Raw genomic sequence first — 14,586 nt, forward strand, 5'->3', positions numbered from 1 at the left:
GCATACTTTTGATAGAATATTTTAATAAAATCATTTGTTCTAATCTAAGCATTTATCATTATATGCAAAAAGATTTCTTGATGAGAATATTATAGACGGTGCATGTTTTTGACATTAGCATTTTATTTGGATGACTAATCTTGCAGATGTGAAATTTTAATGAATTATTCATGAATTGCTTTCCTCTGAAATTTTAGTTTGCTCTTAATGCTAGTTATTAAACATTTTGTTTTCTTTATAAAATTTGATGAAAAAAATAAGGGTGTAGCTTCCTCAAAAGATAGCTTTTTTTTTTTTTTTAATTCCCAATTCTCTAAGTGGATACTTTCACTTGGAAATCCTGAGGATAAGAGCTTCAGCCTTCCCTGATGATGAAAGCTTTCAGTTAAGATTGATTTTTAATTCTGCATTGGAAGCAGCTGGTGAGAAATCTAAGGCATATGCCTGACATATACAGTATCGGCAGGTCAGAAGGGAAAAGAAACTTAGGCTGTGGCGACTTTTACTACCAGTGTCAACAACCAGCATTTTTATTGCATTTGAGAATGCTATAATGTCAGTAATTAGTACTGACTACACAACATTTTTTTTATTGTCTGTATCCGCAGACATGGAATGATGGAATTACAGTTGATGTCAAGGAATGAGTTTCTTTTATGCCTTATCAAAACAAAACAAAGCAAAAAAATTCTTGTTACTGGCAGCACATATACACGAAGCACCATGCTCACAGTCCGGACTCTATCATCTTCATCAAGGCTTATGGGTAGCAGAGATTGCATGAGCTACACTAGGCCCAACAAATGCCTTCAGCATTGTAAATCTGATTCTCAGGATGAAAAAGCAAAACTGACTTTGAACACATCCAAAATCTCAGAAGGCTACGTCATTACCCAAAGGGTACCAAAAGATTCAAAATCCAAATAAGCACACTCTTCTTTGTGCCTTTGGAAACAGAGCTCAGCTGGAATGTGGAAAGAGAGGAAATATTTTTTTAACTCTTTTTCTGTGTGTGAGTGGAAAAAAAAAGCTAATGATTTAGAGCATATCTTGGGTTAAGAATCCAAAGTTTTCTTTTCTAGGTCTGACGGGATTCTGGGGATGCTGTTTGAGCTGTCCAAAGGTGGCAGGAATGGCGGTAACTCTTCATGTATGTACATAAGCCTTGATAATCCATTTTGCTGCTGGTCCAAGGTGGCAGCCTAACTCATCTTACAAGACAGACTCTAGGACAGGTTGGTTCGACCCTCATTCCTGACAGTGCATTTGTCTGACACACAGGACTACCTCCCTAATGTACGCTTTTCTTTGAGGAAAAAAAAGTTATAGATTTTCTTTACATCTTGGCACCTTGTAAAGTTTTTTTTTTTTAATACAAAAGTTCACTCCCCATTGTTAATCACTACTTCACTGATAAACTTTGAAAGTGTGACCCTGGAATTTCATCATGCAAAATATTTACTGCAGCAGGAGAAAACAGTTTTTAAACAACATATTTTTTTTTCTTTTCAAATGTATGAACTTGTTTAAGATAGCCAGGAAGGCAGTGGTAGGATAAACAGAAGGGACAGGAACGTATCAAAAAACAGATTAACACGCACACACGCACGCACGCACACAAAAAAACCTGTACAAAATGCTCCAATCAATGAGAACAGGAAAAAAAAAAATCTTCAACTATGTTACAATTTAAAAGCAGAAAAAAAAGGGAGTTTCTCCCTCCCACATGTCAGGAAATGTCATCCAAAATCTTAAAGCAAGGATAACTAAATAAAATACATGTGCAGCATATTCTGCAATTCCATTACATACAGTAGTTTTTTTTTCCAAAGCTATTTTTTTTTAGTATCGTTAATATAAAGCAGTTGCACAAAAAGCAAAGGTGTTTTGACAAACAGGTGTATGCATTTATTCCTTTTTAGGAACAATATCTAAAAAAAGAACCGCCCTCCGCCCTCCCCCAAAAAAGACAAAGATTCACACAGACACATCGGGATATATGTACAACATAATAAACCCCATCCTAAAGAAGCAACTGGGATAACCCCCAGGGGATACAGAATCAGAACTGTAAAAATCATAGTGAAGTTTGCTTGCTGTAAAGCCTGAGAATATTTTTTTTTTTCAGTTGGTTCTTCTGCAAGGCTGTGATACCTGCAAAGATATGTAAAATCTAATTCTTTTTTTTTTTTTTTTTTTTGCTACAGTCTTTAGACTAAGCATGCAAGACATACAACTAAGTGCAACTGAGTGAAATGTATTTTTTTTTAATTTTAATCATTCCCTAAAGGTTTGAACTGAGGTATGCGTACTAACAGTTTCTCATGCTGTTATCTTTACTCATGTCTAGCTACACATGCTGAGAATGAACTAATCTACCAGATTTTTATCCTCTTTTGAATACCAAACTAACCAGCAACCACTCAGTTTAGAAGCACAGGGCCCCCTTCCCATGACCCTGTCTGGCTATTGCCTGCACATCATGAAGCTGCCTGGAAAAGTTTTTTTTTTTTTTTTTTTTTTTTTTTTTTTTAAAGTCTTGCGTGACCACAGACTGCCCTTTATACAGAAAGCAGAGTGAAGCTTCAAAAGTAACTGCCAGAGAAGTTTTTGTACCAAGCTTATGAGTGGATGGGAGTGTTACTTTTCTTTAAATGAAAAATGCTGACCAAAGCCTAATTGGAAAAGGAAGGAAGGAAAAATTAAAAATAAAAACAAACTGAAGGATATACGCCAAGATTAACCAAAATTAATATAGTGATCACAGCACAGTTCTTAAACAAAAGTGGCATACAATCTAAAAATATCTTTTTTTTCTAGAAATGCTATTATGTGATCTAGTTCACTTATGGAAGCTTTTCTGTTCTGACTCTAAACTGTCTCCTTTATTGGATACTCTAATTGCAGTGGCATACATTCATTTTTTCTGAGATGGGACTCCCTTCCTTCTGTAGCTCCTTTAATATTGTGTCCTATTTTTATCTGCAGTAGCCCCATAAAATCTCTTTAAGAGAAATGAGTTTTGGTCTCTGTAGAGGTACACAAAAAGAAAAAAGAAAAATAACTACTAGTAAAAAGTAACAACTTTGGTTCCATTTCTACTTGGTCTTCTAAATTTACTCTATGATGAAGGAGCAGTTCTCTTTCTCAGGTTGCAATAGCCTATCGCTTGTCATTTGCCTCTAAATTCTTTTGCCTCCTTTGATCAACAATAAGAGGATATTTGGCTTCATCAGATAAAGCATAAAATAGAGAACATAATTTACCTTTGTGTAATATCTTTGGTAATTTTAGAAAAAAAAGGTACAAAGAATATAAATTAAGCTTTGAAAGGCTCTCGAACTAAAAAAAAAGCTACAGTCCTAGATAAATAAATGACAGGAAAAGTGGGTGCAGAGTGGAAGTGTAGAGGGGTTCTAAGGACTGAGGTTGTACTGACCTATAACCATCACATTCTGCATACCATGTGTGGGAACTCCCAAAGCCCAGGACCTACATGATACCTTCTATGAGTTTCTGATACTGGGTTGGCGATATAATATTGCATAACAAACTGCAGTACCAAATTTGCATATTTGAAATGAACACTTTAGCATTTGCTGAACTCAGTCCTCATTAACTCTCTTAAGAAGTTCAATCTGAAATGGATTTTGCATGCGAACAGTTTAATGCCACCAAGCAGGTCTGAACTAATGTATAAACTCGGCGCTGCCGCCACCAGGACCAGGTTTTTGGCCAATTTGCAAACAAAACCAACCCACACTCATTATCACAGAGCTCCGACGGCCCATGACAAATGGGTTCCACGAGGGAGAGCCTTCCACGGCCATACCATCAGTCTAATTAGTATGAGCTTTTTTTTTTTTTCGGTGCTACCTATGTTTCCTTGTGCTGGTAGAATGTGGTGGCATTTATTAAGAATGATGGTTGCTGCAAAAAGGAAAAAAAAGGAAAATCCGAAACATCCCTCCCCCCAACCACCCCCAATACTGCTGCGTGGAAGGAATCAGCATTGTTCCTAGAGTTTGTCTGTCTCTTTTTTTCTGTCATTCATTCTCTTTCTGGCAGGACGTCACGTCTGTGTGAGAGGGCCTTCATGTGTAGAGTGCAGCATTTGGGACCTTTTTGAAAAAGACCAAAACGGAATGTTTTCTGACTTTTAGAGAAACGGTGATGTCTGAAGGAAGATGGAATGAGTGACAGAAAGCTACAAACAAGAAATGACATTCAGCTTTGTATAATAAAAACACCTATTAACATTCATCACAAGGTACAGAAAACTTTAAGCCTCCAAGAGGCCATCGGCCCAAATGGAGGCCTGAGGTCAGAACTTAAAATGGTATAGTAGAAGAAAAAAAAAAAAAAAGCAATACATTAAAAAGTTTGGGATAATTATTTTTTAACCCCTCCCCCCAATACACACACAAAGGCCTTCCCCATCCCAACTGGAAGCAAAAAAAAAAAAAAAAAAAAAAAAAAAGAAATGGAGTAAAGGCAGTGATAATCAACATGCAGTACTGTGCAAATAGGTCGTCCATTGGAATCCTTAAATTCTGGGCAAAGGCTTGGTCTGCAGCTTAGGTGCACAAGCTCCGTCGGGCGTCCTCAGTGTCCAACGTTGGCAGGACTGCAGTTCAAAGTCTGCTGCTAAAAGTGAATCAGTTTAGCAAATTTACAACACTGATGTTGACGGTTAAGAGAGGAAAATCCCAAGTACCAAACAAGTCCATCCAATGCACAGAGTACAAATTCCTTTTTTCAACAAAAAGTAGAAAAATCAAAAATACTCCCAAATGGGGTTCTTGATGGCACTAAGAGTTAACACATTTCAGAGTTGTCAAAATGTAGTGAAAATCCTCCAGACTGTACAACAAATGGAGAACAATTTCACTGCTAACTTTTGACGTGTGTGTGTGTTGTTGTTTTTTTTTTTCCTTTTCCCAATCTTCATTCTCAGGGTTGGCCCACCCCGATATTCACTCCATGTCCTCATTTACTGGTTCGTCTTCGTAATCTCTGTCATGGTCAAAATCTGGACTGTGGTTGGCTGTTGTCACTAAGGACAGAGGCCCTTCAGCTTCCTCTGGGTCGAGTGGCTCTTCTTTGACGTGTACAGGATGCCTGGAAAAAATAAGCAGAGGTTCAGTGTGGGCACTTTCCAGCCCATTGCAGCCCAGGGGCACTTAAAAGTTTGGGGCAACAGGAAAGCCACACTCTAGAACTACAACTGTACTGTCCAGTATAGTGGCCATTAGCCACGCGTGGCTCTTTAAAAGGAATGAAATCTTAACATACAATTTAAGTCAGTTTCTAAGTTGTGCTGGCCAAAATTTACATGTTCAGAGGCTCCATGTGACTAGCGGTTACCATTCTGGACAGCACAGAGACAGAACATTTCCATCACTGCAGGAAGTTCTTCTGGGTAGTGCTGCTCTGAATGACGAATCTCTAGACAGGTACAGGCCTCTCCTTTCTGGTGGCATTTCTCATACTTTAATGCACCTTTAAGGTTGTAGTCACCTGGGGGCCTTGCTGAAATGCATTGTGTGATTCGGGTCTGGGGTGGGGCCTGGGACTCTGCATCTCTAACAAGCTCCCAGGTGATGCTGTGGGTCCTAGAACCACACTTTGAGTACCAGATAACAGGCCCCGTAGTGGCATCCTGGGTGGATGAATACCGATCTTCAAATAATTACATGAAACAAGAATCTCTAATGCAACGGCAGTTTGTGGGGACCACTGAGCACAGGAGGCTGGGCTAATCATGGCTTGCTGTGTGTTCTGCTTTGCTAGTTAACATGCAGAACCTGTGAAAGAACTCTCCAGAGGACGACCCCAAGCGAGGTTCTATCATTAATCAACTTCAAGCAAACACAGCAAAGAGACACCATGATACATGCTTGAAACTCCAAATTAATGCATATTTTTACAAACTGTCAATAAGGCAAGAAAAGCCCTGCCAGGAAACACAAACGGAGAGGAAAAGGCTCGCTCAACACAACAATATGATAAGAAAGCAGAGCCACGATCAGAATAATAACACTGTCAGCTGTAAACAAGGCAAAACATGAGGCCCGGCTGGTAGCAGCCACTGGGATGCTCGAGGTTGCGGTGAGATCTGCCAACTTTCTAATTATGGACCAGACCGTGGTTCACCCGGAGGGGAACTGGGGTGATCACACAAAACTACTCGGATAACAACTGAGAAGTGTTGTTCGTAAATCATATTTACAACTGATTCTTTGCAAATACAAATGACTTTGTCTTGCAGGGGCTTTTGATATGTAAAAAACCATTCAAGTTAAAAACAGTCCCATCTCTGGGACAGGCTGCAGAAGGGAAGATTTTTAAATTGACATTATCAAGTATTAGTAATAGGAGGTGGTAATGGGGATGGTTGGCTTCCTAAATAATTGATGCTGTATGCAAACCCCAAAGGCCCCTTGAACCATTTAAAAACAAACAGAGGAGTGCTTTGGACTGCCCTTGAAGACAGGAACCTTCAGAATCAATTGACTCTAAAATCAGCACAGCTTAGAGAGCATTTGGAGGGGGGGCTAGATGATGATAGATAAATAGCTTAAAAAATAATGCTTTTATTCATAAAAACTATTTGATTTGCAAAACAAAATATAGCAAAGTTGCATTACATTACATTTTATGTATGGCTCTGCATCTATTTTATTTATTTATTTATTTTTTGACATAGAGTTGTGCTCTGTCACCCAGGCTGGAGTGCAGTGGCAGGATCTCTGCTTACTGCAACCTCCACCTCACAGGCTCAAGTAATTCTCTTGGCTCAGCCTTGCAAATAGCTGGGATTTACAGAGGCCCACCACCACGCCTGGCGAATTCTTGTATTTTTAGTAAAGATGGGATTTCACCATTTTGGTGAGGCTGGTCTCGAACTCCTGACTGCAAGTGATCCACCCACCTTGGCTTCCCCAAAGTGCTGGGATTACAGGCGTGAGCCACCATGCCTGGCCCGATACTTTTATTTACGGGAAACAGTTGTATATCTGTGCGAGGAAGGCTGCAAGGGGAGTCACCCTCCTATCAGTCTGTATTAAATATTAGGGATGGGGATTTTTTTTTAATGGCCATATTAGCGTTTCTGCAGTAAGAATTAGGACTGGCTGCATAATTTGCAAAGGCCAGTGCAAAATGAAATCTGATGTCCTTGGCTCAAAATTAAAATTTCAGGACAGAAATGCCATTAAAGCAAGTGCATGCCAGGTGTGGTGGTGTGTGCCTGTAGTCCAAGTTCCTTGGGAGGCTAGGGCAGGATGATCACCGGAGCCCAGGAGTTTGAGTCTAGCCTAGGCAATACAGCAAGAACCCCGTCTCTAAATAAAATAAGGTAATAAAAAGAACACATAAAATCAAGTGTAGTGTCCTTTTAGGCACGAGATCCTGTGTGACTGCATGTCACAGAACGAGCCTTGCTAGGATACTCTACATTCTTTTAGGACGAATTAGGTATACTGATTATTACTCCTTAAAAAAACACAAACCCTTAATTAAGGCCAGTTTTCTTATTTTAGCCAATCTCTATTTGGAGTCATATTTTAAAATACTGTAAACTCAGCAGGAATAGTATTTTTTTATTTTCTTAGCTTTACAGTTTATAATGTTTATGGCTAGATGAGATTCCACTGTGTTGAAATATGTCAGTTTCTTAATACTAGGCATTTTAGGATCATCTTTTTTTTCCTTTTACTGTTTTTATAATGCAATGACCATTTTTATCCATTAATCTTCTTACTTCTGTTGATTCACCTCCTTAGGATAAATTTCTAAGAATGGAATTGTTAGAGCAAAGGCCAAAACATCTTTATGGTTCTTATGATTTATTGTGATATTAACTTCCAAAGGGGCTATCAATTTAAGCTCAATCTCATCAGCTGCAAGCATTATTTTTAAAAAATACTTTGTTGCTTAGCAGGTATAAGGTAAGCTCAGGTTACCTTAGATGGTGTTTCTTGAATTACTGACAATGGTGAACATTTCTTAATGTTTCATTTTCAAACTTTTATTGCTGAGAACTGCAACTTTTATGAATTACCGAAATTTGTGTTTTAGCTATATTATTGAGGTTCAAATGTTGTTTTCCAAATCAACATTTTCCTACTTTCTTATCAGCTCTATTAATCTTTTCAGATTTACAATCCAGAACTGAATGATATAAGAATGTAAGATCATATAAGACTTTGGGGAGGGAGAGGGAGGATGGGGGACCCCCTAGAAGAAATAGAACCATCTCCATCTCAATGACGTTCTTGCTGTGTAATTTTAGACTTTGACAAATATTTTGTTAATCTTACTCCAAAAATCAGATACATGTAAAGCCCCACAAAACACAGTTCACAACATCAGAGAATCTTCTGTTTACCCAGTTATCCTCATTTCATCATTTCACATTGTATACATGTATCAAAATAACAAATGCCCCCCCCCCCATCTGTACAGGTATGATATATTGATTTTAGAAGCTATAGAAGTAAAAAAAAAAAAGTTTTCTCCCTAAATTGTAGCCGAAATTTATTAGGATTATTTACTATCCTGAAGACAGAGGTAATGACCCTGTCATCCCTGCTGGGTCAACTCCCAGTGCCTCATCAGAGTGGGTCCCCAACAAATGTTAACTAGCTAGATCTACCGTGTGACCACCTGGTGACACAACCAGGTTAGACAGTAAGGTTTCTAAACTCCAGAGAAATGAAATCCAATTTCAGGACACTTTCTAGTACTGGCAGATACCCCTGGGGTGTCGCAAAAAGGTGGAGCACAGGCATGCAGTGCTTCAAGGAATAAAAGATGGGATTCCATGAAAGATCCATTTCAGATGAGATGCAGACTATCTGAGACACTAGGCTTCACATATGCTCACCGTGTCTCCTAGAAGTTAGGGCTGTACAATGCACCTTCCTCTCCTTGCAGACACTGCCCCCACTCTTTCTCCCCAACTCCCATTTCCGAAAGGGCTACCAATGAATAACTGTGCGCACAACCACACATTTCCCTTCTCCTTACATCTGAGTAATTCCTTTGTTTTGCCACTCTGGGAACACAAGAGTTTTAAAATAAAGCTGACTAGTGTTTAAAGGCATTGTGTTCTGGGGGTGTATGCACAGCATGGAGTATTTTGCTTTAGCGCCTATCAGGATAAAAGTATAATGCCCCAAAACCATAATTATGTGACCACTTTCTAGTGTTTCAAAGGAGGAAGGAAATGTAGTGGTATCTGAGTGTCACAGAGAGGTTAAGAATGAAGAGTTCTGTTTCAACACTCACTATCAGCTAGGCTGCCTTCCTAACAAGGCCCTTCAAACCGTGCCGTAAAGTTTACGGCTTGATTTATTCCAACAGACTGAACAGTTGAAAAACAATTTGCATCATAGCAGGGTAATGCATACTGGACAAGAATGGAAACTCTTGTCATTACAGAAGTCCCTTAATGGAAGTATGAGGTCAGAAAGAGTAACAGTCTATGACACGGATAGCAGGCTCAGGGAATCTGCTGTTGACATATAATCACATTTAGCAAACAGCACAAACCTGTGAGATTTGAGCAACACATTTTGACATCTTTGCCTAGGGTTTCTTTTAAAAAATAGTCGAAACCTTCATTTCATCAAAAATCACAGACTGTTGTAAAATATGGTTTGGGTAATACTGAGGTTAATTCAAATTTGTTAAACTAATTAAGCCTGCAGTGATGTTCTTTTGTACAGCAAAATCAGTATCACTCTGAACTGGTGCCTGTGGCTTGTATCCAAATATCTTTTTGTTTTGTTTCAGTGATTCTTTATACTAAATAGGAATATATGTCAACAAAACTTTGGGAGTTTGTACAGATTATGAGAAATAGTATCACTTCCATTCAATAACTTCGGTTTTGCTCTAATGAGTATTTCTTGTAGTAGCTTATATGCCAATTTACATTTGCTCTGAACTTCCTTAGTATCTAAGTAAATACTCCTGTCATGACAATGATTTCAGATGAATACAAGTGTGATAACGAGAAAGTCGGAAACACTAACTTGCTTTGGAAAGGATGAAATATAGCAGCATCAGTGTGAAAGATAAACACATTCTTAAAACGCTGTGAAGTAAATGCTAAGATACTGTTCATATAAATTAAAAATGATTATTTCCATTTCTGCAAAGAACAGTAAAGATCCTTTTTGAAGTACTGTAGGGATGAAATTCAAATGCTAGAAAATGAAATTTCAGATTCCCCCATCCCCTCCAAATCATGCTGGCGGATAACACTTTTTTCTTTGTAATTAGATGCCCATTTTGTCTGTTCCTAATTGTTACAGGTCATATTTTCCATTCCTATTACTTATATTAACATAAGACGTTGGTCAGTAATTCAGAAGCAATGTGTAGACATGCAGCCTATTCTAGAAACCGACAATATTGCAGACATGAAGTGGGTTAGTTCCTTAGAATGGAAGACAGTTTTCAAGAAACTCACTAAAAGGGAGAGACTGTCATTTCACAGCATTTCCAGCAAGGCCAATCATTTGGACGAATGTAGTTTCTTCCCTCTGTTTGAAAACTTTTCCTGGGAGAGAGGGGTGTCTAGTTACAACAACTTTTCTCCCATCACCCGCTCACAGGGCCGTCACAGTCCCCTGGCCTCTGCCGTTCCTGTGGTTTACAGTCCTGGTGCCATTCACATTCAGCATGGGCAACCATCGCCCATCACTTCATTCAGTTATATGTGCGCTCATTATACTGCCGTCTGCTGCCATCATGCTTCTATTAATTTTCCTTTTGATATTTTAAGAGCAATCTATAAATCACGCCGCCTTTCATTTGTGCCGTCATTAATGGTTGGTAATAATGCTGCGGCGGCGTGTTCGTGGTTAACCTTATAGCACCACCGAGTAAACAGGCATCTTTTTCTCTCGGTTACGTTCAGCACGCCCGAATGTTGAACAAACTGCCAACTTTTTCATAGGGATGTATATTAATTTGAGGAGGAAAAAGAAGTGTGGCTTAAGTAATGGCCTGCAATGATAAAGCAGAGGAAAAAAGTAAACCCACTACCCATTTTATTGCTGTGAATTGCTTTTACGGGAAAATTAGCAAATAGTCCTTTTATGCACTAACCACGCTGAACATTTCTCGATGTACAAACTTCTAGCTTGGTTTTGGGAAACTGGAAATCACCGAAAAGGTATATAAAGCCCAGAGAGAGGCTGTGTGCACACAGGGAGACTAGGGTCTGACAGCAAAGACCTTTTGGGTGGACGATACTCACACGGCTTGCATAGGAGATCTGCCTGGACTGCTGTCACTCTCGTTGCTGTTGGTATGCTCCATTGCCCCGTTCAGCTCTTCCCGTATTGCGCTGGCTAAGTTGCCCAGAGTGGGATTTCCCATGGAAGCGGTAGTGTATAGAGGTATACTATTCTCAGCCATTGAAGCCTGTCATCAACCGAAAGAAAATTTATGAAGACACAGGGTATGTTAAGACTAGGAAACTACTAATTATGGGTGTACTCAATAGTCTTCAGTTTGAATCAATTGTAGCATGGCTGGCAGATACAAGTTTCTAAGAGGTGTTGAAAGATTTTGCTTTAAAGATGACTCATGGCACCTGTCCCGAGCTTAGTTTTGAACAGCTAGACTGGGGGCCGGGGGGACCAATGCGCCCGTGGGTAGGAAGGACTCCATTTGGTCCTGCTTGGTAGTCATATGGTTTAGACAGGCTATCTAATATGAGGTTGATGGCAGATGCGTTTTTAAGGGGAGCTGAATATTTCCAGATCACAGTGAAATATAATGGAATTTTTATTTCTTTATCCATTTTGATGACTCCACTATTGGATATTAGAGATTTTGATCAGATTATTCTGGCTGCACTGCTCAAACTTATGAGAACTTCCATAAACATTTACCTCTTAGATCCTATAGAAAAGGAAGAGATTATAGAATTGGAATCAATTTTTTATCTCCTCCCATTATTTCTGTTTTAATGATTTTTGAATCTGTTTAGTACAGTTTGAGATGACTGGTTGACGGAAACACCATGTAATGTTTCAGGGTTCGACCAATTGCCTGGGATTTTAGGACTAAAGAAAGATCTCTGGCAAAAGGAAGCACTACATCATATTTCTTTTTGGTGCCTAATTATACATCAATATTAAAGGTGACAAAGTCACTCCATGTGAGTGTCACATCAAAACACTGGGGAAATGAAAAAGAAGAAATCCTAAACTCTATTTAGGATAGGTAGGATATTATTTACTTCCTGTTATGCTGCATTTGAATAAAAAGGACAACAAGTCTGAAATGCAGACACTAGTTACGTACACCACTGGACTAAAGCACCCATATTTGTTTCCTTCAGGTGGTGATGACGACCCATTGACTTTTCATTTTATTAAAGGGGACACTTGTAAAAACTGGCAGCTGTAATTAAACCGAGATTTATCACAACTGTCCTCTTGCAGACTACACTATGCCCGCTTTTCCATCCTAATGAGAATAAAGTATAGTCACAAGACGATCTGGCACAGTGATTTCCGCTGGCCAGTCATACCAGAGTCCAAATTATTCTCGAAATCCTGGCTCGAGAGAGAAAGTAAAAGCCAAAAGAGTGCAAAGCTAGGCCGCAGAAGTCTGTTTGCCTAGTATGACAGTGGCAGCCTCACTCACTATACAAACCCTGAAGCCAGGGCTTTCAAGGTCCAGGCTCTGTGTTACAAGTCCTGTGCACACTCACCGAACACAGCACTGGATAATGGACTGTCAAAGCTCGGCCCTCTGTAAGCCCAAAGCTTTTTCTTTCCTCTGCTTGTAAATGTATATAACTGCCTTCTTTTAAAAAGTAGGGGGAAAATGCTGTTTTTGTTTCCAAATGTGGTGAACTCATTTTGATGAACGGCAAATCTGAACATTCCACACTCTCCGACAGTGTGTCAAATAATTTGCATCCAGTGCTTTTTCCAACAGCTCTTTTATAATTGCAATAAAGCCTTTTTTTTTTTTTTTTTTTGCGGAGTATTTGTGCAAACTGCAGTTGGACAAGCATCTTAACTGCTTTTATCTGAGACAACAGTGGTCGCACCTCTCTCAGTCAGAGAAATTCTGCCAAGTGTCTCTCCACTAGAAATACTGTAAGATAAGCTCTCACAAGACAATTTCACTATTCTATGGTCAGAACGTGGCAACAGTGTGGCTTCTGCTAGCTTAATTATTTATTTTAGCAACTTCCCTGATCAGAAATTCTGAAGACAAAATTGAAATGCTGATATGAATGTGCTCATTGGGATGAGTTGGTCACCCTCTAGAGAAGGGAACCTTCTTGGGATGACTGTTTATTCTCTTTGGCTCTCAATGTATTCTAGGTCAAGGCCATTGCTGATTGGGACTGGATCATAGAACATGGGCTGAGACCCAACAGCCACAGTAGTGAAAGGCATCCAAACGCAAGCGCTTATATTGATCCCTTGGTTCTCAGACAAGAAAGATGTAAGTGATGAAAACCAGCCTTGTTCTTTGAAAAAATGATCAAATGGACTGCAGCGAGATCCCAGTGCCTGATCTGCAAGACAGCATTTTGAACACACTCTTTGTTAAGCAAGTGATCAGAACAGCCCACCCAAGGTGAGAGAAATTGTCACTGCTTATGCCTAACAAAGTGGTTCCTTTTTTTTCTTCTTTGGTAGTTGATGTCCACTTAAAAGCAGGTATGTTACAAAAATGGACTTAATTATGTAAATGGTCCTTGCACAGTATGTGGTTTCATATCAAACTGGTACCTCTGCCAAAAACCGGAGTTGCCTAAGTAATTGTGCAGAAGTCCATAAGCACCCTGGCTCCTGGAACATTAACCACTCTGAGATCCTCAGGAGAAAGGCAGTCTATAAATACGAAGCTTTACGGTTACCCTTAGTTACTTCACTTTTCAGAGCATAATGCAATCTGTCCCAAGTCCCATGTTTTATTTCTGTAGTGGATTCTGCTGTCCTATTTTATATATTGTATATCATGCATTATGTTGCTCTAGTAATTTTTTTTGAAGATATTGTTCCACTATTATTTTTACTCGTCTTGAAAAATGGAAATAGGCGGTAATGGAAAGGAAGGCCTGCTGGCAGGATCTTTATTTAATTTTCACAGTAGAAAGTTGTCTTATGTGTCTGTCTACTGATCAGGGATCCAAACTCGTAGAAGAGAGGGAAACAATCCACTTCTCAAATCATGAATTTATATCAATTTATTCCCCTTGCCTCATTATGGACGGAAAGTGTTCTTGGAAAATGGCAGGACAGTTTTGGGCTACTGAAGAAGATGCCAAAAACAAATGTTCAGAGACGAAACCTGAACAGTTCTGTAATGACAAAGCATACTAATTGAAATTAGTCACATAGTTAAGAGAATTCAGAGGACGGAGGATCACTCTTTTTTTTTTTTTTTTTTTTTTTTTCCTTTCCGCCTCATGAATATAAAATGTGCCTGTAATCTTAATACTATTCCAGATAGAGCAGCCTTTAAATTCACACTTCATAAGACTCCAGGGAAAGTAAGTTACTAATGAATGGTATTTACAGTGGCAGCATCGAA

General features: G+C 39.1%; 1 protein-coding gene across 23 annotated transcripts in view; it reads right to left on the reverse strand.

Moving 5' to 3' along the window:
* Positions 1 to 497: 497 nt before the first annotated feature.
* The window catches only part of FOXP1 (forkhead box P1), a 632,958-nt gene continuing 618,869 nt past the window's right edge, over positions 498 to 14,586 (reverse strand). For 17 of the 23 annotated variants that reach the window (XM_032289644.1, XM_032289647.1, XM_032289646.1 and 14 more), the window contains 2 exons: positions 11,276 to 11,442; positions 507 to 5,121 (listed from right to left, as the gene is read on the reverse strand). In XM_032289644.1, coding sequence (XP_032145535.1) covers positions 4,977 to 5,121; positions 11,276 to 11,442 — 312 coding nt within the window. In that variant the 3' untranslated portion in view covers positions 507 to 4,976. Of the gene's footprint in view, positions 5,122 to 11,275; positions 11,443 to 14,586 lie in introns of all 23 variants that reach the window. The other 6 variants (XM_032289643.1, XM_032289657.1, XM_032289654.1 and 3 more) reach the window with 2 other exon arrangements.

The sequence above is a fragment of the Sapajus apella genome, unplaced genomic scaffold, assembly GCF_009761245.1.
Source record: "Sapajus apella isolate SASKATOON/1434 unplaced genomic scaffold, GSC_monkey_1.0 scaffold23, whole genome shotgun sequence".
NCBI classification, from domain to species: Eukaryota; Metazoa; Chordata; class Mammalia; order Primates; family Cebidae; genus Sapajus; species Sapajus apella.